This window comes from Antechinus flavipes, chromosome 6, assembly GCF_016432865.1.
Source record: "Antechinus flavipes isolate AdamAnt ecotype Samford, QLD, Australia chromosome 6, AdamAnt_v2, whole genome shotgun sequence".
NCBI lineage: Eukaryota > Metazoa > Chordata > Mammalia > Dasyuromorphia > Dasyuridae > Antechinus > Antechinus flavipes.
The window spans coordinates 335408-359957 of NC_067403.1; the positions used below are offsets into that span (position 1 = coordinate 335408).

At 41.9% G+C, this 24550-nt stretch overlaps 1 protein-coding gene and 1 long non-coding RNA gene across 2 annotated transcripts in view; one reads left to right on the forward strand and one right to left on the reverse strand.

Annotated features, from left to right (window-relative positions):
- Positions 1-9957, reverse strand: part of LOC127540044 (uncharacterized) — a 132996-nt gene extending 123039 nt beyond the window's left edge. Inside the window, exon 1 of the long non-coding RNA XR_007948088.1 lies at positions 9805-9957. This is a non-coding gene — a long non-coding RNA (uncharacterized LOC127540044). The remainder of the gene's footprint in view (positions 1-9804) is intronic.
- A 2082-nt stretch (positions 9958-12039) lies between these two features.
- Positions 12040-22997, forward strand: LOC127540035 (zinc finger protein 420-like). Its single transcript, XM_051964561.1, has 4 exons — positions 12040-12188; positions 15221-15347; positions 16629-16724; positions 19534-22997. The coding sequence occupies exons 1-4, from the start codon at positions 12159-12161 to the stop codon at positions 21537-21539; spliced, it is 2259 nt and encodes a 752-aa protein (XP_051820521.1). The 5' UTR covers positions 12040-12158; the 3' UTR covers positions 21540-22997.
- The last annotated feature ends 1553 nt before the right edge of the window (positions 22998-24550 follow it).

Sequence of the window (24550 nt, forward strand, 5' to 3'; positions counted from 1 at the left end):
TATACACCAATTATCAAGCCAGCACAGGAGAGTGGGATGGACCATTTTCCAAGTATATGCCAATAAAGTATTGTCCAATCGGTAGTTAGCCTTAAGTGCTCAGCCATACAACTCCAGCGCATGAACTCAAGAGTTTCAGCCCTTTGCAAGAAGGAAGGGAAATCTTATATATCAGTAAGCACACAGTGGAGAAAAACCTTTGAATGTAACCAATGTAGAGAGACTTTTAGAAGGGAGGTCTTACTGGATATTAGATGATACACCCTGGAGAGAAGCCTTAGGAATGTAACCAGTGTAGAAAAGCTTTTAGACATAAATCTAGTCTTACTGAACAGAGCGTACTCACAATTAAGAGAAACTTTATGACTATAATCAATGTTGGAAAGCTTTTGCAAATAGAGGATTTCTTACTAGATATTAAAGAACTCAAACTGGAAAGAAACCTTCTGAATGTAAAGAATGTGAAAAGACTTTTAGGAAGAAACCTGGGACACTAATGCATTGTTGATGGAGTTGTGAACAGATCCAACCATTCTGTCAGAGCAATATGGAACAATGCCCAATGGGCAATCAAAAGGTGTATAGCCTTTGAACTAGCAATGTTTTTACTGGGTTTATTTGCCAAAGAGATCCAAAAGGAGGGAAAGGGACCCCCATGTGCAGAAATGTTTCTGCAGCCCTGTTTATAGTGGCAAGAAACTGCAAACTGAGTGGATGCCCATCAGCTGGGAAATACTGAATAAGTTATAGCACATTAATGTTGTGGAATATTATTGTTCTATAAGGAATGATCAGCAGGGTGATACCAGAGATGCCTGGGGAGACCTACATGAACTCATGTAAAGTGAAGTGAGCAGAACCAAGAGATTATCATACATGGCAACAGCAAGATTATACAATGATCAATTCTGATGGACATGACTCTTTTCAACAATGACATAATTCAGGCCAGTTCCAATGATCTTGTGATGAACAGAACCATCTACACTGAGAGAGGACCGTGGGAACCGAATGTGGATCACAACGTAGTATTTGCACTCTTTGTGTTGTTGTTTGCTTACATTTTCTTTTCTTTCTCATTTTTCCCTCTTTTCATCTGATTTTTCTTATACAGCAAAATAATTACATATATATGTATGCATATATTGGATTTAAGATATATTTTTACCATGTTTAATATATATTGGATTACTTACCATATAGTTGAGGGGGTGAGGATAAGGGGGGAGGGTGATATTGATCATATACGTTTTTACAAGTGTCAGTTTTGAAAAATCCATGCATATGTTTTGAAAATCAAAAGCGACAGAAAAAAAAATTTTTTTAAGTGAGTTCCTACTAGACACAAGATAATTCACACTGGAGAGAAACCTTATGGTTTGTAATCCCTAATATAATCATTGGGGAATTGCTTTTTGAAATGGGGAATCACTTACTCTACACATCAGAGAAGACACACTAGAGAGACATTTTATGAATCAACTATGATACAATTAACTATTCTCAGCAATACAATGATCTGAGACAGTTCCAAAAGACTCAAGATGGAAAATGTTGTCCACATACATAGAATTACAGTCTGAAGAGAGACCAAAATGGGGAAAAGAGAAGAATAGATTTCTAACCCTGAGGAGACTGAAGGCAGATTGTCTCCAGGTGAAGCCCCAAAAGGCAAAATAACCTGGCCCCCATCACAAAAGACTCTTCTACAAGAAATTAAAAAGTATCTTAAAAGAGAGCTAGAAGAAAAATGGGGAAAGGAAATGAAAAATTTGCAAGAGTGTCTGGAAAGAACAACACAGAAACTATCTGAAGAAAATTGACTACAGAATAGACTCAGTGAAATGGAAAAGGCATATAACTCATTAAAAGATAAATGTGATAAAATGGAAAAAGAAAGCAACTCCCAGAAAAACAGAATTTGTGAAATGGAAAAAGAAAATAAGTCCTTAAATAGAATTTGTGAAATGGGAAAAAAAATCTATAGAACAAAAAAACTTATTTAAAATTTAAATTAGACAAATACAAAAAGAAGTAAAAAAATTAAATGAAAACAATTCACAGAAATTTAGAATTGAACAAATGGAAATGAATGACTCAATAAGACAATAAGAATCAGTCAAGCAAAACCCCCAAAAATGAAAAAAAAAATAGAAAGAAATGTAAAATGCCTAATTGGGAAAATGACCGACCTAGAAAATAGATCTAGGAGAAATAATCTCAGGATTACTGGACTCCCTGAAATATATGATGAAAAAAAGAGCCTAGACACTGTCATTAGATTTGGCCCAAAGAAAGAATATTAGATATATTTGGTGTCACCAAGAAATGTCTCTCATCCTGTAGAAAAGTGAGAGGGCAAAGGGGAAAAGGGAAGGAGTAGGCAAAAAAAAAGGGAAAAGAGAAATAGTAAGGGAAAGATATAAGAAAGGGGTAGGGTCTCTAAAGGGAAAGGACTGCTTGAGGCATGTAATACTCATAAGTAAAATCCTGGGAAGGAAGAAAGGAGAAAAGGAAAGAGAAAAGTATAATTTGGGGTTAATAAATCTCCCATAAAATGTAAGTAGATAGCAGATTGTATTAAAAGCCATGATCCTACACTATGTTGTTTACAAGAAACAATTATGATTATGAGTTTGAGAGGATGTGATTACACATTAACCCCTGAATGAGAGAACCACTCTGGGGCATTGAGAGACAGCCACTCAGGGTCTTTGCATACCTGTGACCATTTATATATGAATATCCAATCTTCTTGGAATTGTGTAAACAATTTGATGTCAAGTTAAGTTTCTGAAAAACTAGGCTGCACTTAGTAGCAGAGTTTGATATAATCACTGTACAATATCCAAAAGCAGGGTGCTCTTGATCATGATAGTTTAGAATCACTGAAGAAAGAAAATAGATGAAGTAGAAATATGCACCTAATAACCTAAAAAAAAAATAACAAAATTCATATGGAAGAACAAAAGATCAAGAATTTCAAGAGAACTAATTTAAAAAAATGAATGCAGCCTAGCTTTGCCTAATCTAAAACTATATTATAAAGCAGCAGTCACCAAAACCATTTGTATTGGATAAGAAATAGACTAGTTGATCAGTGGAATAGATTAAGTTCACAGGACAAAATAATCAACAACTCTAGCAATCTAGTGTTTGACAAACCCAAACTTTTGACAATCCCAACTTTTGGGATAAGAATTCACTATTTGACAAAAACTGCTGGGAAAACCGGAAATTAGTATGGCAGAAACTAGGCATGGACCCACATGATACCGTACACCAAGATAAGATCAAAAGGGGTTCATGATTTAGGCATAAAGAACGAGATTATAAATAAATTGGAGGAACATAGGATAGTTTACCTCTCAGACTTGTGGAGGAGGTAGAAATTTGTGACCAAAGAAGAACTAGAGTTCATTATTGATCACAAAATAGAAAAATTTGATTATATCAAATTTAAAAGCTTTTATACAAACAAAACTAATGCAGACACGATTAGAAGGGAAGCAATAAAATGGGAAAAGATTTTTACATTTACAGGTTCTGATAAAAGCCTCATTTCTAAAATATATAGAGAATTGACTCTAATTTGAAGAAATCAAGCCATTCTCCAATTGATAAATGGTCAAAGAATATGAACAATTTTCAGATGATGAAATTGAAACTATTTCTACTCCTATGAACAGGTGTTCCAAATCACTATTGATTGATCAGAGAAATGCAAATTATGACAACTCTGAGATACCACTACACACCTGTCAAATTGGCTAAGAGGATAGGAAAAGATAGTGAGGAATGTTGGAGGGGTCTGGGAAAACTGGGACACTGATGCATTATTGGTGGAGTTGTGAATGGATCAAGCCATTCTAGAGAGCAATTTGGAACTATGCTCAAAAAGTTATCAAACTGTGCATATCCTTTCATCCAGCAGTGATACTATGGGCTTATATCCCAAAAAGATATTAAAGAAGGGAAAGGGATCCATACATGCAAAAATGTTTGTGGCAACCCTTTTTATAGTGGCTACAAACTGGAAATTGAATGGATGCCCATCAATTGGAGAATGGTTGGGTAAATTGTGGTATATGAATGTTATGGAATATTATTATTCTGTAAGAAATGTCCAGCAGGATGAATACAGAGAAGCTTGGAGAGAATTACATGAACTGATGCTAAGTAAAATGAGCAGAACCAGGAGATCATTATACACTTCATCTTTAATACTGTATGAGGATGTATTCTGATGGAAATGAATATCTTAGACAAAGAGAAAATAAAATTCAGTTCCAATAGATCAATGATAGACAGAATCAGCTACACCCAGAGACGGAACACTGGGAAATGAATGTGGACTACTTGCATTTTTGTTTTTCTTCCCAGGGTATTTTTACCATCTGAATCCATTTTTTCTTGTGCAACAAGAGAACTGTATGTATCTACACATATATATTGTATCTAAGATATACTTTAATATGTTTAACATATGTGAGACTACCTGCCATCTAGGGGAGGGGGTGGAGGGAGGAAAGGGAAAAGTTGGAATAGAAGTGAGTGTAAGGGACAATATTGTAAAAATTATCCATCTATATGTTCTGTCAATAAAAAGCTATAATAATAATAAAAAAATATGCACATACTTATACAGAAGAAAAAATTTCTTTGGACAATTATTTATCACTTAAGGCACCTCTGACAAAGTTTAGGATCAAATTACTTGGATCATTGTCTTAAATCAGGGAAAAGTGATAGAAGAGGACCAATAGTAAAATCCCCCTTAAAATGGGGGATAATGTTATCCAACATTAGAGAAAGCACACCAGAGAGAATGCTTATGAATGTAATCAATGTGGAAAGACTTTAACCCAGAAGAATGGTCTTGTTCAACACCAGAGAATTCATACAGGACAGAAATCTTATGGATGCAATCAGTGTTCAAAGAGTTGAAAAGAAAAGGGGGCTCTTACTGGACATCAGAGAATCCACACTGGAGAGAAACCTTATAAATGCAACCAGTGTGGAAAGTTTCTTACTAAAAGGTTGGTTTTATTACACTGGATTGACACTGGAGAGAAACCTGAAGAAGGGAATTACTGCCTTCAGGACCAAGTCAGTCCTTTTTTACCATCACATAACTCATGGGAAATACAAGAATTGTATTATTCTTGATGAGGAAAAGCATTGAAATGAACTACAGTGCTTCTTAGCAGAATGGTCACTCTGGGTACAAGCCAGCTATGGACTCAATGTTAGAAGGCTTTCTGCCAGGAATCATCTCATCCTCCCCTCAGAAAATTTATAATGAATAGAAATCTTAGGAATATAAACTGTTCAGTTACCTAAATTCTTCCTTCTTTAACTAATAGACTCCAGCAGCTCCCCAGCTCTTCTGTTCCCTTTCAAAGTGAAAGACAAAATTTGCCCAGGAAAAATGCCTGAAGTCAGCCACTTTCATGACCTATGGTTTCAAGCCCTGGCAGTATGCAGAATTCCAGGCTATTGCCAAAGAATATCTAAACCTTGGGGAGGATCCTGGGCTTTTATTAAATAGTTCCAACTCATCCAGGATTCACACAGACCTGGGCATCCATATCTACATCAACAGATGGCTGCCTTGGTCAGCAAAGAGAAGAGAAAGAAATTGGTGCCAATGGGCTGTTTGGGAAGACCCTTAAGAGAGAAGGGGACTCAGAGGGTCAGAAGAAACAGTATTACCCCCTCAGCAAGGTGATTGACAACATTAAAAGGCTCCCACACAAGTGAGGCCTCCACTTACATCCTTCACAATGTTATCATATACCACAGGGAATTTTTGTCCTAATCTTATTTGTTTGAAAGCTATATGCACACACACTATATATAGATATACATACATACATATACACACATATGTACATTCTCAAAGAAAGCTCTTTTTTATTTTTTATGTTATTCTCTGTTCCAGTCATGTTCATGTTAGTGTTGTTAAAGTTTAAGCTGGCTCTCACTACTTGACCTGGTTATTGTAATAACAGGCTAGGATTGTATTAATATCTATTTTGTTACAAATTTTAACAGAGAAGGAGATCTCTGCAAATGACCTGTACTGGAGAAGCACATTCGCTAGAAGCTGCTCTCAATCCCCACTCACTGCAGGATACCTAAGAAAAGAGATCTCCAGAGGCCTAGAGGGCTGCACCAGAGACTTCTCAAATTGAAATAAAACAGATAGCATTTATACAGCCCTGTGTGCCAGGCTTTGCATTATCTTATTTCATCCTCAAGAGAACCAGAGGACTTAGCTGCTATTATTATACCCATTTTACAGATAAAGAAATTGAATCCAACGGAGGTCCTATAACTTGACTTGCAAGGTTCTCAGGTCTGAGTAAAACCCTGGGCTTCCTGATTCAAGACCCTATCCACATTTTATCCATTGCAACTGTATTCTGATTTTGAAACAGATGTGATGAACATGGTCTTTCATGTATGATGTAGAAAACAGGAGAATTGGACAAGCTCCTGTAGAGACATGGAAATTTATTTCTAAACTATAGGCAAAAAAAGCCATTGTTAATTATTGTTAAAAAAAAAAAAAGTTTTATATTTCTAGTGGCTCATGATAAATGTTGCTCTAAATGACTCAAGGCTCAATTACAAATATTGTTTTATGTTGTTTTTAAATAATATTTATATAATCACAGTCTTTGAAAGGATAGCAACTGAAACCCTACTGAATGACCAATCCATTTAGCCAAACAATTCCAGATAGAAGAGTAACATAATCAGAGGAAATATTCAAATTAGAAAATAAGCTTAAACATGTCAATGAGCAGCACTTTAAGGTCTGTTTTGGTAGAAAGATTGTGGCCTTCCATGATGATTTCATGATGTCCTCTCCTGTCCCCATTTCCTCACCATGCTTTCCAAATAGCCTGCCAGCACTGTTGCAAGAATACAGACCCAGGTCACATCTTTTTCAGGGGATTAGAGATTGGATGAGATGTATTGCTAGATAACCCAGGTGGGGGAGAACTACTCTAGTCCAGGTAGAGACAGCCCTGAGGGTCTATCCAGGCCTGTGGCCATTTGTACATGAGTGTCCAACCTTCCTGGAATACTGGGAACAATCTGATGTCAAGCTGAGAAACCAGAAGAATCTGTTGCACTTAGAAGCAGCCAGAGTTTGATGGACTCAGGGAACAGTCCTCCACAACAGTCTATTGATGATCATGATAGACTGAAATCACTGCAGAAAGACGTGTACATGTGGAAACGTGCAAATCTGTGTGGTCCCAGATCACAGTTACCTTTATAACCAAATCAGACAATTATTCACCACTCTAAGTGTCATTAAGACATTTTTGGGTCAGATCCCTTGGATCAGTCGTTCAAGGCTTTGGTGAGGTTCTAAAAGAGAAGGATTGCAGTAGTGCAGCCTGCACTACGCTTCCATATCTCAGGATGATGAACTCAATTTTCTGTTTGAAACATTTTCAGATGTGGATAATTTCATACATTTTTAAAGATTTGTGTTTGTCAGTATATGAAGGGGGCACATAAGATAATTTTTTTTAAAAAAAGAAATAAGTAATATCTATCTCAAAAAAAATAATGGGTCAGAACAACATTGCTTTTACCTCAGGTAAATAAAAATTTAGGGTTAGGGTTAGGGTTAGGGTTAAGGGAGCATTCAGCTTTCTGCTCCCTACCTCAAGCATTGGCTCTGTGCCTTCCTGGATCTAACAGGTTACTCTCCTCTCTGGATCCCTGACTTCTCAGCTTTGCCATTGTACTTTATGGACACCTAAATCTTGATGTCCTCAGTGCTTGGCTTTCCCCCATAAGCTCAAAACTCCTTTGATTCTTGAAGTCTGCCTTCCAACACTGCCCAACTTCAGGCCTCCCCAACTATTCTCTCATTTGGTTTATTTATGTGTGAGAAAGGAGGGAACGTACTTGGCATATTGGCATAGAAACAGGGTGAAAACTTCTGTGCCGTGGGGTACTATAATAAAGCTTTGAATGATATAGTAAAGACCTCCCAGGCTGCCTCCAAGCAGCAGAGGCCACAGCAGCCCTAGTCTCCACCCCTGAGGACATTTGTCTCCATTCTCCCTAAATGGCTCCTGTTCCCTATGCTGCTGAAACCCCACACTGCTATGAATTCACCTCCCCTCAGCACTGTCCTCTAGCAGGCGAGCTACCCTGGAAGGGACCATCAGAAACACAATCAGTCCTGCCCCCTTTCTACCTGAGAATCTGAGGATGGGCTGCAGACCATGACTGTGCAAGTTATCTGGATGTCTTTCTCCCTGGGAGGACCTGAAGAGAACCCCCTCAGAGGGAGCCCACTTTGACCGGGATCTGCTGCATCTGCTCCAGAAGTGAGGAAGGAGATTTGGTCGCTGCTTAGGGCATCACCCCTGCCACAGAAATGCCTTAAACTTCATCACTCCATCATGGCCACTCAGCCCAACAAGCTGAACTCGGGGCAGTAATCAGGCTGGTCAGTTAAGAAAAGGCAAAAGGATGAATGTCTGCACCCAGAGCAGATGTGCCTTTGGAGTAGCCCTGACTTTAGGGTGGTAAGGAAACATCAGGGCCTCCTCCTCAGGTCAGTCCATTAAAAAGCAAATCTCAAATATTAGACTGTTTATTGCTTCCCCAGGCCATGGCAGCAATGACGCTTCCTGGGCACAGCTGAGAAAACAATCTCCATGAGAAAGCAAATGACTACACTGGCCAAACAGCTGAAACCCTGGCGGTAACTCTCCAGATGCTGGACGGCAAACCTTCTAGAGCAGAAGTCTCCATGGAACTTATGTTTGCCCCCAAAGTACAAACTTTCGCTTATCCATCTCAGCACAAAGGCGGAAGGGAGAAGTTGCCCTGGCCCAGAAGAGAATGCTTATTACAGAGCAAGAAAAGCTTCCAAAGGAGGGATGTGAACTTCTTAGGACTACAGTGGATCCAATGGATTCTCTTAAGAACTCGTTTCTCCCTCCTTTAAACCTGTCTTCATTCAGGCACTGAGGAGCCACCAAGTGGGAGGGAGTAGCCCAAAAATACTGGTGAGGGAGATTTCCCAGGGCTGCTGTCACCGCCTGTGAGATGAGTCCCAGCTGCCCCAAGCGCAATGTAAACAAGCCTCTGACACCGGCGTGGGGCCAGTTTCCCCTCCCAGGTGTTCCCTTTGAAACCTGGCAGAGGGTCTTCATCCAATTGCCAGCTGCCCATGGTTCCAAATATGCTCTGGGGATTGTCTGTACACTTTCCCGCTGGGTGGCAGAGTCCCCCTCAAACTGCCACAGCCTCTGGGCTAGCAAAAATCCTCTTAGAAAAAAATCATCCCAGACCCCCACGGGACAAAATGCGGCAGCTCTTTGAGGGGTCCCAAAGAACCGGAAAATAAGTAGCTGTCTATCGATGGGGGAATGGCCGAAAAACTAGTGGCACATGGAGGCGATGGACTGTTAATGTTCTGTAAAAGTGATGACTGAGCTGCTTTTGGAAAGGCCTGGAGTTCCGTGACTGACACAAACAAGCTGACCCTAACCCTAACCCCCCACGGGACTTGCCAGAGGTTCTGCGATGCAGGCGGGCGCTCCTGCTCCCAGACTCCTGACGCTCCCCAGGCTGAGAAGCAGCCGCCCGGTCCCTTCATAGAGCAGCAGCTTATGGAAGGGAAGCAGCCGGGCCCGTCATCACTGCGATCCCCCTTCTCCTCGCCCTCCCAAAGGAGCCCTTGGAAGAAAGATTACCCCCGTGATAAAGGAGCGCGTTAACCCAGAACTAACGGTCCCAGGCCACTGCGGACCTTACCGGGGGTCCCTTAGATTCAGGGTCTTCCTACAAACTCGAGTTTCTCTGCATCCCCGGCATCATCGGCAAAAAAATCCAGGGCCTGAGTGTGATTGGAGGAAAAGGCTGAAGCATCCTGGGGGAGGGATGGGGCGGGGCTCTATGGACCCGGAAGACCCGCCCAGACTGTCCGGAAACAGGAAGTCTGAACGGGGATCCCGGTGCTTTCCCCGCCTCCTTTGCTTTCCATCCCTTTTGACTTCCCTGTTGTAGAAACTGCTCTCCCCGGGAGTTTTGTTCTGTCTCCGTTTTTTTTCCTGCGAGTTCCTCCGGCCTCTTCTTTTTCCCCCCCGGGAGCTCAGCTCTCTCCCCTTTCCCCCCGGGAGCTCAGCTCTCTCCCCTTTCCCCCGGGGAGCTCAGATCTCTCCCCCTTTCCCCCGGGGAGCTCAGATCTCTCCCCCTTTCCCCCGGGGAGCTCAGCTCTCTCCCCCTTTCCCCCCCGGAGCTCAGCTCTCTCCCCTTTCCCCCGGGGAGCTCAGCTCTCCCCCTTTCCCCCCGGGGAGCTCAGCTCTCTCCCCTTTCCCCCCGGGGAGCTCAGATCTCTCCCCCTTTCCCCCTGAGAGCTCAGCTCTCTCCCCTTTCCCTCGGCGAGCTCAGCTCTCTCCCCCTTTCCCCCGGGGAGCTCAGATCTCTCCCCTTTTCCTCCGGGAGCTCAGATCTCTCCCCTTTTCCTCCGGGAGCTCAGCTCTCTCCCCCTTTCCCCCTGAGAGCTCAGCTCTCTCCCCCTTTCCCCCGGCGAGCTCAGGGCTCTCCTCTTTTTTTCCCTTGCCCCTGAGATCTCTCGGCATTCCTGCACTCAAGCCTGTGCTTGCAGCTCCCAGGTAGGTCTGAGCCAGCATGCCCCATATTTCCCGGCTCCCACTGGTGCCCTTGCCTTTGGGTCTCCTCTTTTGACCTTGGGGTACATGACCTCGCGCTCTGCTAGGAGCGCACCTTTCTCCCAAGGCTGCCTCCTGCATGAGACCCCGCCGCACCCTTCACCTTCTCCAGACTCCGAATCACTTCCCAAACTCGCCCAGATTTCCCATTGGGTCTCACTTTCCCAGACTTCAGACTGTCCATAATTTCAGCCTTCTGATCAGGACGCAGCTGTCCCATCTCCCCATCCCATCCCTTCCTGAGAGATTCTGCTGTCCTACCTTACTCCTGCCTAAGCGCTACCAGAAGGTCCCAGCATCCCTCCCCAACTCCTAGGTACACCTCAGCGCACAGTCTTCCTTCTTTCCTAAACTCAGCTGTCCAGCACTTCTCACCCCCCTGACTTCCATGACCTCCTTTAGTCTGTCTTTCCTCCCTGACCCTAGCCCTGTTCTCCAAACCTCCTGCTTCCCTGGCCCCTCTTCTCTCTGAGCCCTCAGAGTTCAATGTGAGACTGGATTTTGTCTCCAGGCTCAGGCTTTCTCTGGTCATTTCCTGGGGTTTCCATTCCAAGAGTCCTCCCCATCCTCCACCTCCCACTTTTGCTCCCTCTTCCCCAAAGCAGTCAGTCTGTTTTCCAGAATAATGTGTGTGTTATTTGGGGGGAGGGGAGGCAGAGGATCGCTGGGGGGTGGGAGGGGGAGAGCTCTGACTCAGGAGCCATGGAGGCTGAAGGTCTCTCATCTGGGATCCCTAACACCCTTGTAGCTCTATGGGTGAGGTACAATGGAGAGAGTAGGCAGAAAAGAAGTAAAAGGAGGGGAGCAGTTTTCAGACAACCTCCCTTTCCCATCCTGGCCCTCTTCGCATTGTTTTTTATTGTGCAGTCTCTCCCCCACCAGGAGGGCCAGGGACTTTGTAACTCCTGCAGGACGTCACACTCCACTAGGAATCCCTGTAGGCTTGCCTCCTGCTGAGAAAAAGCAGAAAGTCCTCTCCTCCCCTGGGATACTTCTCCCTCTGCAGATTCTTCTGGTGACCTAGGGCTGGCCCAAGAATTGGGGGAAAGGCAAACAGCAAAAGTGGGGTGAAATTAGAACACTTTTGCTCTCAGGGCCCCAAACAGCATTCTCCCAGGCCATGAAATCAAAGGCAGTCAGCCTGGGGCCAGGATGAGGGGAAGCTGGGCTTTTCTGTGCAGAGGGAAAGAAGGGAGGGATTCTCCTGGGGGCTCCTGGATTTTTCTGGGTTTTCAGAGAGGCTGAAAAGTAAAGCCCCCCATGGTTAGCTGTGACCTTTGTTAGTAAGAGCTTTGGCTGTTGTCACTTTTATAGGTCCCTCAAGTGTGGTAGCAGCAAGACCCCGAGATAAAGACCAGGTGCCAAAGGGAGGAACTTGAGAAAGAGGAGTCACTCTGGGTGTTTGCTACCTCTACGGGGAGCCTGGAGCCAGAGGAAATGGGCCCTGAGAGCCTCGGACCTCGGCAGGTGAGTGCAGTCCATCCCCAGACCTGACCAACATCAGCAGTCACAGCCATTTCCCTAGACATGGAGGACGGGCGGTGGAGTTTTCGGGGCCTGATGTAGTGGTCATTTCTGCATAAAAACAGGGGAACCAGTAGTAACACTGCCCTGCCCAACTGCATCCTAGGATCCTTGGCACATTGGGACCCGAAAGACGGACAGACACACACAATCCTTCTGAGCTGCTCCTGTCCTCGTGCCTCAGGTCCCCCAAGCCTTCCCAGGTCTCCCTGAAACCCTTCCCTTGACCATTCCTGGGCTCCTGCCAATAAGCACTGAGAAAGGCCTTGGGTCCCCGCACAGCAGTTCTACGACACAGAGCTCTGGGCCATCCCGCTGCTCTGGTGCTTCCACGACCTGCCCAGGCACAAGGACCCATCTCTCCTGTCTAAAAGAGGCTGCTGGGATTCTCATCCTCACCTCTGTCATTCCTGGGCCCCAAAGTACTACACCAACTGTTTCTTTTGCTGGTTTAACTTAAACTCCCCTGTGCAGAGTGCCAGGAACTGGCAGAGACCGTGAGATTGCTCTAGGCTGCAGCAGGCCCTGGGTTGACTTGGAAGAGTATAATAGATAGAACGGACTCCAGTCAATTCACTGGGGAGTAAACTGCATTTCTCCTTTTATCTGCCTATGTCCTGGGAATTCTTCCTTCCTTTGACTAGATGACTGAGGCTCAGATGTCCCCACCCCCTTGCTTGTAGAGCTTTCTAGTCCCGGACCCTCCTTGCCAGAGACAATATTTCCTAGCCCTCCTCTCTCTCCACCCTCTTCCCCTCTTTCCAGTCTCTGCTTAAGATCATCCAGACATAACAGAATCCCTCCCCGCTTTACTCTTCTTTGATTCCCTCTGTGAGCCCAAATAAGAATCAGAGGGAACACATGTCACTCACTATGATTGTATATAACTAGTTCTTGCTTATATTTTGAGTCCCTGAGGCTAATTCATTCTGGATTCTTTTTTGTATTTCTCCTCATGGGTCTCAATTTAGAAAGTTTTCTACATTTGTGGGCTTTTCCTTAGGAATGCTGGGAAGGACTTTCATTAAGGTGCTTTTTCCCTGAAAGCATTCCATTTGTTTTTGCTTCATAATTTGCTCTTGGTCATAAGGTCAGGTCCTTTCCCTTCTTTAACATACTTTTCCAAATCCTCTGCTCCTTAATGAAAGTTGCTGCCAAATTGTGTCTGGTCCTAATGGTGGCTCCTTGGTACTTGAATTCTACTGGACTTTCTTTCTGGAGGCCTGCAGGCTTTTTCTCATTGACTTGGCAGCTCTGCATTTTGGGGGTGGTTTCCTGGGAATTTTCCTTCGGACATCTCTTTTATGAAGCTGATGTTGTTTGATGTGAGAATTTTTCTCTTGGCCATCAGGAGCTTTATTCACAAGAAAGCATACAAGCTAGTCATGGGAGAGGCTCCCAAAGGAGGGCTCCCATTTCACCTTTGCAATTTGCTGTTTCAGTGACTGGATTTTATGCTCTTTTACATTCAATCATACTAGCTAAGGGTTTTCTTCACTTTTTGAATCACTTCAAAGAAGCCATTTTGGTATTTGTCATTTTTTTACATCTAATTAATCTCAATCTATTTCCCCTCTAATTTTAATATGTCATTATTTGTACTTATTTTCAGTTTTTCATCAATTTTTTTTCTAATTTTTTTGAATGCACATTCAATTAAACATCTCTTTTTTTATATATTCTTAATGTGTGAGGGTATGTCTATTCCTCTCCCCTCCCCAGCTGACAAGGCCTGCTTCAGCTGAACCCAAGAAATTTTGGGATATGGCTTAATTAATCATTTTCATTTTCCTATACAAATTTATCATTTATAAGATTTGTCCTCTGACTCTAGTAAATCTCCTTTTAGCCTGTATTTTTTGTTAGTCATCTTTGAACCAATTTTCATTCTTATTTCTTTAGGAAATAACAGAGTATAATGATTATTTCTGACTTTTTTCATCTGGGTAGAGGATCTGTGTGTCCCAATGGTTAATTTTTGTAAAAGTACCATGTATTGAAAAGAAATATGCATATTCTCCTATTGTTCCCTTTAGAAAATGCCATAAGTCTTTTATTTCAAGTTTCTCTAGACATTTGATCATCCCTTCTCCTTAATCTCATTCTGCATTTCATCATCTTCCTTTTCCTCTTAGTTCTCTTGTAGATTCTCCTCCCTCTCTTGCCCTTCAACTCATCCTGTTCATTAGTTTTCTACTTTCGTCCATTTTTCTTCCCTTTTCTAACAGGGATTTCTCTCCCTCTCCTTATTGTCCACCTTCCTTGGCTGTTTTCCCTAGATTTCCGTTCTGTGGAACATAGCTGCTCTGCTCACAGGGTCTTTTTGCCTTCACACTTCATGCAGTTAAATACTCAAAGGTCCCCATTCTCGGGCTGTGCTGTAGGAGCTTTCTGCGACTCCTTGGAGACCAACTGCGCAGATGCCTTCTTTTCTAAAGTCTGTCATCTAAAAGTGAAATAATAGAATAAAGGAAACAAACTGTGAAATGTGCCATACACATAGACCAGGACAAGTTCAGGGAAGCAATTCCTAGCTCGATATGAACATGGTAAATTCACATTGGCAATTCCCTTTGGTAAAAGGTGGTTTATTTTGGAGAAGAGGCCCTTGATAAAAGGAAAAGGTAAAACAGGCACAGGGAGTGAGAAATAGGAAATAGGGTTGGATGAGCAGAAGGGTTGCCAATGAAGAGTATGGAAGAATTCATTAAGGGAATGTGCCATGTGGCCCTAGGATGCCCTTCCTTACGCGTTCCGTAATAAGTCATTTCTCAGCTTTATTTCAACAGATCTAAAATTCAATCAGTCTCTTAATGACCAGTGGTTCAAGAGTTGACTCTGACTGACAGAAAGTCTATGACTTTGGTGCAAATCCCTTCTCTGTGTTTCCGTTTCATCCTGCAAATTAGAGGGGCTGAGCTCTTTCATTCTGAAGGATCTTTCAGCCCCACATCTTCTGACTTTTGATGCTGCAGGATGTTGTGACGTTCAAGGATGTGGCTGTGGACTTCACCAAGGAGGAGTGGGGGCTCTTGGACCCCTCTCAGAAGGAGCTGTTCAAGGAGGTCATGGTGGAGAACACCTGGAACCTGCTCTCCTTGGGTAAGAGCACCTCCTCTGATAATTGCAAGTCTGCAATCAAAGGGAATATCCTCATTGCCTAGTATACAGGCTTTGTGGTGGGGGAAGGGAAGGCAAAAGACTGGCCTTGTATTGTTTGACAGGACCTGGAGATTTCCTTTATTGTTCCGGAAGCTCTCTCTTACCCATTCCCAGGTCAAAGATTAAATCAGGGGAAGCATCTTAAACATGGAACTAATCTTAGAGGTTAGCCTCTACCTTGATACAAATTTTGTCCTCCAAAAGCTCTGAAAACTGCTCAGCCTTTCCTTTTGCTTTTCCTTTTAATTCCGTCCTTTTTCAGATGGATCCACTATTTGAAATATTATTCTTTTTAGCAAGCATCACTTTGTAGCCAAAGCACCTGCTTCTCCCTCAACTAGGGAGTTTCTCCTTTATCTGCCTTTGGATTGGCCTCATATTCCAGCACAAGGGGTGGGAAAGGAATAGAAGGGAATAAGTACTTATTTCCACTTGCTGTTTGCCAGGGGTTTTGCCATATGCTTTCTTTACTAACTGTAACAATATTATTTAAGAACAACTTCCAGCAAGTAAGTTATTTTGGTGCTTCTAAGGACTGAAATTTATGACAGAGGATGAATCACAAAAGATGCTGTTTGCATCTAGAGAGAAAAACTCATAAATAGAAAGATGGATAGCGTAATTTTACATTTTTATACAATTGCGGCCATCGCTAGACTGAGCACAGGCAAATGGAAGGGAAAAATTTACTTGATAATTTCCTTTTCTAAGTGAAAGCAATAGCATTGTGTGTTGTGGATTTACAGTTTCATGTCCAATCATCTTTTTATTATGCTATGATAATGAAATGCTTGTTTATAAGTTAAAAGTACAACAAAATATTATGTCACTTTAATCTCATCTTCAGATTTCAAGTCAGGTGATATTATTATCCCCAATTCAGAGTTGAAGAAACAGGAAAACAATCAGAATTTAATTGATTTGCTCAGAGCTACACAGTTAGCAACCCAGGTTTGGGATCAGAAGTTTCTGCCAGAAGGGAGCCTCTCAGGACAGGATGTGGGAGGAAGGGCCTTTGGCTTTCTCAGGGGAAGCTGTAAAAATAGTGGGCACATCCTGCCTTAGCTGACTTGCTTTACAGGCCTGATGATTGACTGATATGTCTGAACAAGAGGGGCTGAATTTCGGCTTGGAGCAGCTCTGGATCCTCACATTTTCCCTAAGGAGAACTAAGTGACCAACTTCTCTCCATCTTCTTCTCTTACTGATTTCTATACCCAGGGCTTCCAGTTCCCAAAGAAGAGGTGATCTCTTATTTTGAGCAAGGGGAAGCACTGTGGATGCTGGGCCAAGAAGGCCTGAGGAGATGCTCTGCAGGTGAGTGAGGTGAAAGCAGGTGTATGAGAGCTGTGGTTACAAGAGGCTTCTGGGAGTTACCCTGAAGTAAATGCTGAGTTAGGGGAGAAAGGTCAAACTTGGAATTCTGTATTGGATATTTCTAGGCAGCTGTGTCTGGGACTAGTCAGTGAATCTGGCTGTCCGCTCCACAAAATGAGTCGATCCCACTCCAAGGTCCTGTAAGGCTTTTCCACTGCTCATCTGTCATCCTGTAAGAAGTCCTTGTTTGGGATTTGGGACAATGGAGCTCTCCTGAAAGTCCCCAAAGGGATTAGGTTCAAGATATGAGCCATTTCTTAGAACTTCTTGTCAGTAAACAATTAAAGGTCTACTAGAGGGCAGCCCTGGGCTAAACACCAGGAACACAAAGAGATGTTAGGGACATCCCTGCTCTCATGGAGGTCGCCGCCACAGACTGGTGGGACAGACAATATGCCAGCAACTGTGGAGAGTCCCACTGTGCACCAGATGAACTGAATAATTAAGTGGCCCAGTGCATCATTAATTGGTGAGTATCATGATGTTTTAAGAAGGGGAGTAGAACTGGGGAGGAAAGAGCCAAAGTGAAATAAAACAAGTAGCATTTATACAGCCCTGTCTGCCATGCTCTGCATTGTCTTATTTCATCCTCATGAGAACCAGAGGACTTAAGTGCTACTATTAAACCCATTTTACAGATAAAGCAACTGAATTTAACAGAGATCCTATAACTTGACTTGCAAGGGTTCAAGGCCCTACCCACATTCTATCCACTGTAATTGTATTCTGATTTTGAAACAGAAATGATGAACATGGTCTTACATATATGATATAGAAAAAAAAAGAATTGGACAAGCTCCTGTGGAGACATGGAAATTCATTTTTTTTAAACTCTAGCCAGTCAAAAGCCATTGCTAATTACTGTTTTTAAAAAAATTATTTATATATATATATATATATAGGCTCATGAGAAATATTGCCCTAAATAACTCAAGCATCAATTACATATATTGTTTTTAGCACATCTTGCTCAGGGGATTAGAGCTTGGATGAGATGGGGTTGCTAGCTAACCCAGGAAGGAGAGAACTACTCTAATCCAGGGCGAGACAGCCCTTGAGGGACTTTGCAGGCCTGTGGCCATTTGTACATGAGTGTCCAGCCTTCCTGAAATGCTGAGAACAATCTGATGTCAAGGTGAGAAACCAGAAGAATCTGCACTTAGAAGCAGCCAGAGTTTCATGGACTCAGGGCACAGTCCTCCACAGCAGTGTACTGGTGATCATGATAGACTGAAATCACTGCAGAAAGACTTAAAGGTAGAAATGTGCCCATGTGTGTGGTCCCAGAGTACAGCTACCTTTATAACCAAATCAGACATTTATTCACCACTTTAGGTGCCACAAAGACATTTTTGGGTCAAATCCCTTGGATCTTTATCTTAATTGTTTAAGAAAAAGGGATTCTAAAAGGGAAAGGACTATAATACTGCAGCCGCACTATCCTTCCATATTTCAGGGTGATCAACTCAATTTTCTGTTTGAGACATTCTCAGATGTGGATAATTTCATGCATTTTAAAAAAAATTATCTTGGGATATGCAGGAGACACTTAATGATAATTTTTAAAAAAGAAATAAGTAATAGCGATCTCAAAAAAAGTTAGGGTCAGAACAAAATCACTTTTACCTCAGGTAAATACAAAAACTAACTGTGTTAGCCTGCTGAATATGATCTTATATAATGTAATAGGAAAAAAAATTGAATTAAAAGTGATCAGCATGGAAATTTATTATATGTACAGACAGGACAGATCATGAAACAATTTGAGTATTTCCTAGATATGCACTAGGTGTCATGTCTATGAAAAAGAGGCAAAGCGCAGATAATGAAAGGGAAAGGAGAAAATTAAGAGTGGCGATGATTGTGAAATAATGGAAGCAGAGCTTTCCCATTCACAGGGTGTAAATTCTAGTCTCAGCTGCTGGGATTTGGATCGAGTCACTCAGCCATTCTGAGCTGGTGACCCGAGTTGTGCACCTAAGGAGAATGAAGGCACTCTCTGCATTGTCACAAGTTTATTATGAGGTTCCACTGTGATTGTGCAAGAAACTCCTTAGAAATTAGATCATGTTCATTATACACTTCTACAACGATATTGTATGAGGATGTATTCTGATGGAAGTGGATTTTTCTGACAAAGAGACTTAACCGAGTTTCATTGGAGAAATGATGGACAGAAGCAGCTACACCCAAAGAAGGAATACTGGGAAATGAATGTGAACTATTTGCATTTTTGATTTTCTTCCCGAGTTATTTTTACCTTCTGAATCCAATTCTCCCTGTGCAGCGGGAGAACTGTTCGGTTCTGCAAATATGTATTGTATCTAGGATATACTGCAACATATTTAACATATATAGGACTGCTTGCCATCCTGGGGGGGTGGGGGGAGGAGGGAGGGAGGGGAAAAAACGAAACATAAGTGATTGCAAGGGATAATGTCGTGTAAAAATTATCCTGGCATGGATTCTGTCAATACAAAGTTATTATTAAATAAAATAAAATTTTAAAAAAAAAAAAGAAAAAAGAAATTAGATCATGTTGGGAATGTGAACTAATGGGACTTAAAATGGTTGGTTCTTGCCTAGGAAAAAAGAAAATGACTGAGTTTCTCTTCTGCTGATGGAGGGAAGGGATGATAAATATACACGAGTGAGTGACTGTGTATGTGTGTGTATGTCTGCATCATAACTATGTTTGCTTTATTGTTTGCTCTCTTCTTCTTCTTTTTTTTTTTTTTTTTTAAACAAGGAGAGATCAAACTTGAAATGAAAGAAACTCCTGCAGAGCTAAGCCATTCTGTGGTAGAAACTCCCAAGCAGTGGTTCATGGGTGATGGATTCTGTGACTTTACTTGGACAAAAAGCTGTGCAACACATGAGAGAATCCAACTTGGAGAGAGACATCGTGAATGTACCAAACATGGAAAAGGTTTTATAAAAAAGGAAAATCTTATTGTACAATCAAGAATTCACACAGGAGAGAAACCTAATGAATGCAACCAGGGTGGAAAAGCTTTTTCAAATAGAGCATTTCTTAGTTTACGTCAGAGAATCCGCACAGGAGAGAAACCTTTTGAATGTTACCATTGTGGAAAAAGATTTAGACAAAAGAGTGATCTCGTTAGACATCAGAGAATCCATACTGGAGAGAAACCTTACAAATGTAACCAATGTGGAAAGGCTTTTAGAGACAAGGCAGTTCTTACTAGACATCACATAATGCATATTGGAGAGAAGCCTTATGAATGTAACCAGTGTGGAAAGGGTTTTACAGAAAACAGAGCTCTTATTAGACATCAAAGAATCCACAATGGAGAAAAACCTTATGCATGTTACCAGTGTGGAAAGGCATTTCAAGACAAGACTGCTCTTACTGTACATGAGAGAATCCACACTGGAGAGAAACCCTATGAATGTAATCAATGTGGAAAGGGTTTTAGAGATAAGAGAGCTCTTACTAGACATCAGAGAATCCACACTGGAGAGAAACCTTATAAATGTAACCAATGTGGAAAGGCTTTTAAAGAAAATGTAGTTCTTATTAGCCATCAAAGAATCCACACTGGAGAAAAACCCTTTGAATGTAACCAATGTGGAAAGGCTTTTAGAGACAAGAGAACTCTTACTGGACATAAGAGAATCCACACTGGAGAGAAACGTTATAAATGTAACCAATGTGGAAAGGCTTTTAAAGAAAACGGAGTTCTTATTAGCCATCAAAGAATCCACACTGGAGAGAAACCCTTTGAATGTAACCAATGTGGAAAGGCCTTTAGAGACAAGAGAGCTCTTAATGGACATGAGAGAATCCACACTGGAGAGAAACCTTATAAATGTAACCAATGTGGAAAAACCTTTAGAGACATGAGAGCTCTGATTGTACATCACAGAATCCACACTGGAGAGAAACCTTACGAATGTAATCAATGTGGAAAGGGTTTTAGAAGCAAGCGAGCTCTCACTATACATCAGAAAATCCACACTGAAGAGAAACCTTATGGATGTAACCAGTGTGGAAAAAGTTTAAAAAAAAAGGAATCTCTTATTTTACATCAGAGAATCCACACTGGAGAGAAACCTTATGAATGTAACCAGTGTGGAAAAGGTTTTAGAAAAAAGGAATCTCTTATTTTACATCAGAGAACCCACACTGGAGAAAAGCCTTATGAATGTAACCAGTGTGGAAAGGCTTTTAGAGAAAACGGAACTCTTATTAAACATCGAAGTATCCACACTGGAGAGAAACCTTATGAGTGTAACCAGTGTGGAAAGGCTTTTAGAAGCAAGGGATGTCTTATTGGTCATCAGAGAATCCACACTGGAGAGAAACCTTATAAATGTAACCAATGTGGAAAGGCTTTTAGGGAAAAAGGAGATCTTACTGTACATCAGAGAATCCATACTGGAGAGAAGCCTTATGAATGTAACCACTGTGGAAAAGCCTTTAGAGACAAGAGAGCTCTTACTGTACATGAGAGAATCCACACTGGAGAGAAACCTTATAAATGTAACCAATGTGGAAAGGCCTTTAGAGACAAGAAAGCTCTTACTGTACATCAGAAAATCCATACTGGAGAGAAACCTTATAAATGTAACCAATGTGGAAAAAGTTTTATACAAAAAGGAACTCTTAATTTACATCAGAGAATCCACACTGGAGAGAAACTTTATGTATGTAACCAGTGTGGAAAAGGCTTAAGAAAAAAGGAATCTCTTATTTTACACCAGAGAATCCATACTGGAGAGCAGCCTTAGGGTTGTAACCACTGTGGAAAGGGTTTTAGACAAATCTAATTGTACTGATCCTGACTGTACCCCCACTTAAGAGAAACTTTATGACTATTATCAATGCTGGAAAGCTTTTGCAAATAGAGGATTTCTTACTAGATATCAAAGAACCCAAACAGGACAGAAACTTTCTCAATGTAACCAATATGGAAAGGCTTTTGGGGGAAACCTGGGACGCTAATGTTTTGTTGGTGGAAATGTGAATGAATCCGACCATTCTGCCAAGCTATATGGAGCTATGCCCAAAGGGCAATCAAAAGGTGCATATCCTTTGATCTAGCATCGTTTCTACTGAGCTTATTTGCCAAAGAGATCCTAAAGAAGGGAAAGGGACCCACATGTGCAGAAATGTTTCTGCCGCCCTGTTTGTAGTGGCAAGAAACTGGAAACTGAGTGGATGCCCATCAGCTGGGAAATGCTGAATAAGTCATAGCACATGAATGTTGTGGAATATTATTGTTCTATAAGGAATGATCAGCAGGATGATACCAGAGAGGCTTGGGGAGACTTGTATGAACTGATGCAAAGTGATATGAGCAGAACCAGGAGATCATCATACATGACAACAGCAAGATTATACAATGATCAATTCTGATGGATGTGTGACTTTTCAACAATGACATGATTCAGGCCAGTTCCAATGATCTTGTGAAGAAGAGAGCCATCTACACTGAGAGAGAACTGTGGGAACTGAGTGTGGATGTAGCATTTACACTCTGTGCATCTAACAAGTAGGAGGGAGTAGCCCAAAAACACTGAGGGAGTGAGGGAGGATTCCCAGGGCTGCTGTCACCTCCTGTGAGATGCGTCCCAACCACAATGTATCCAAGCCTCTGAAGGCAGCTTGGGCTTAGTTTGCTCTCCCAGATGCTCCCTTTCAAACCTGCCAGAGGGACTTCATTCAATTGCCAGCTGCCCAGGATTCCAAATATACTTTGGGGATGGGCTATACACTTTCCCGGTGGGTGGCAGAGTTCCCCTGTCATACTGGCACAGCCTCTGGGCTAGCAAAAATCCTCTTAGACAAAAAGCATTTCAGACCCACATGGGCCACAATGTGCCAGCTCTTTGTGCGGTCACAAAGAACTGAACAATAAATATGTGTCTGTTTATTGGGGAATGACTGAACAACTTATGGTATTTGAAGACCAAGGAATATTATTATTCTATAAAAATGATGAATGGGCTGGTTTTGGAAAGGCCGGGAGTTACATGACTTGATACTGATACAAACAAGTAGAACTAGGAGTACACTGTACACAGTAACAGGCAGAATGTGTGATGATCAACTATAAACGCCCTGGTCCCCCTCAGAGGTTCAGGGATGCAAAGCAATCGCAACAGACTTTGTACAGAAAATGCCATCTGCATCCAAAAAAAGAACTACAGAGACTGAATGTAAATAAACATGTGCTATGTTCTCTACTTTTTTTCTTTTTTTTTCTTTTTTTTAATCTCTTCAATGTCTTTGCACTTTAGCTCTAATTTTTCTCTCCCCAGAATATTCATAAATCAATGTGTGTTAAGAAGAAACAAATTTACTAGGGAAAAAAAGAAAAAAAAGTCATTCCATTGTGTAGTGTTCTTAAAGAAATACATAGTAATAGATGTACCCATTTTACAAGAGCTTCATTACATAAGGTGCTTTCACCCTGGTCAATCACTCAGTGCCAACATTGTGCCTTTCACCCCCCAGTCATCAAGAATGGGAAAAAAAAGTTAATGGAATACTTAAATCACCATCACCCCCTTATTAAATTCATGGAAGAGCTAGTAGGAAGAAGCTAGGTTCTTGTGAGATAATATCAGGACCCCTGATACCACTGTACCCATGAGTGAAGGCATATCAACTTAATGCCCCCTCCTACAGAACTCTGTTGTGATAATGTCTAGAGACATCATCAGACACCAACTAGTCTCTTAGTCCCATTCTTTAGGTATCTCTACTGAGGCTCAGCTCCTAATCCAGTCTGCTGGAATTTCTGAAATCCTTCCTTGGAGCCATGGTGGAAAGGTCCCTTTGAAATCCTGCTCTCCACTCCCACTTCAGCTAGACTCAAGGTTGTGTACTTGTAGTTCTACCTATCACATCTTAAATGGGTAATACCACCTGCTAGATGGCAGAACCAACAGAACGCCATGGGATTTGCAAGGACAGGTAACCCAGAGGTTCTGCAATCCAGGTAGGTGATCCTGCTCCCAAACTCCTGAACCTCTCCAGACTGAGAAGTCAGCTGTCCTGGTCTGTTTCATAGAACGGCAGCTTATGTAAGAGAAGCAGCCAGTGTCCCCTATCATTATTTCTATCTCCCTTCTCACACTCCCAAAGTAATCCTTAGAAGAAAACATACCCATATGAAAAAGGCGCACAGTAACCCAGAACTAATAGACTTAGTAGCAGGTTTTACAGTCCCTAGCATTGCAGACCCTTACTTGGAGGGTCCATTACACTCAAGGTTTCTCAAGAAACTCAAGTTTCACTCTGTATCCAGGGCATAATCAGCCACATGTGACCTTACCTTAGATCACCAAATCACATGAACGTAATTTCACCATTTTAATTCTATATGATTTGTTTTCCTAAATGCCTCAGTCAATTCTTCTGACCAGCTCCTGCATTTACAGATGTGCCTGAATACAACTCTATAGTGCTGGAAAAGCTACCTTCAAAATAATGCAGTTGCTTGTCCCAAAAAATCAATCATCAGGCCTCTAATCTTTGTGCACAATAAAGACAATTGCAAAGGTATCTGTTCTTTTTTGGGTTGATTGAGGAATCCCCAAAAGGCTTCTTGTTCCATAGTAGTGCCAGAGGTAAAGACCCATACCTCGAGGTGCTACATGCTGTGAGTTGCACTTACTCTGTCTGGGATTCACCCTCTATTTTCCATATCTTGGCTGCAGAATTGCCTCCTTAACCAGGGCTGTCCTACTTATGTGATTTTACTCTATAATACTACCTTCCTCCCTTGTGGGAG

Excerpts from the sequence above, each read along its gene's own strand:
- LOC127540035 (XM_051964561.1), top strand. The coding sequence starts at position 12,159 with ATGGGCCCTGAGAGCCTCGGACCTCGGCAG. Across the intron at positions 15,348-16,628 it reads CTGGAACCTGCTCTCCTTGG|GGCTTCCAGTTCCCAAAGAA; the intron begins GTAAGAGCACCT and ends TTCTATACCCAG. Across the intron at positions 16,725-19,533 it reads CCTGAGGAGATGCTCTGCAG|GAGAGATCAAACTTGAAATG; the intron begins GTGAGTGAGGTG and ends TTTTTAAACAAG.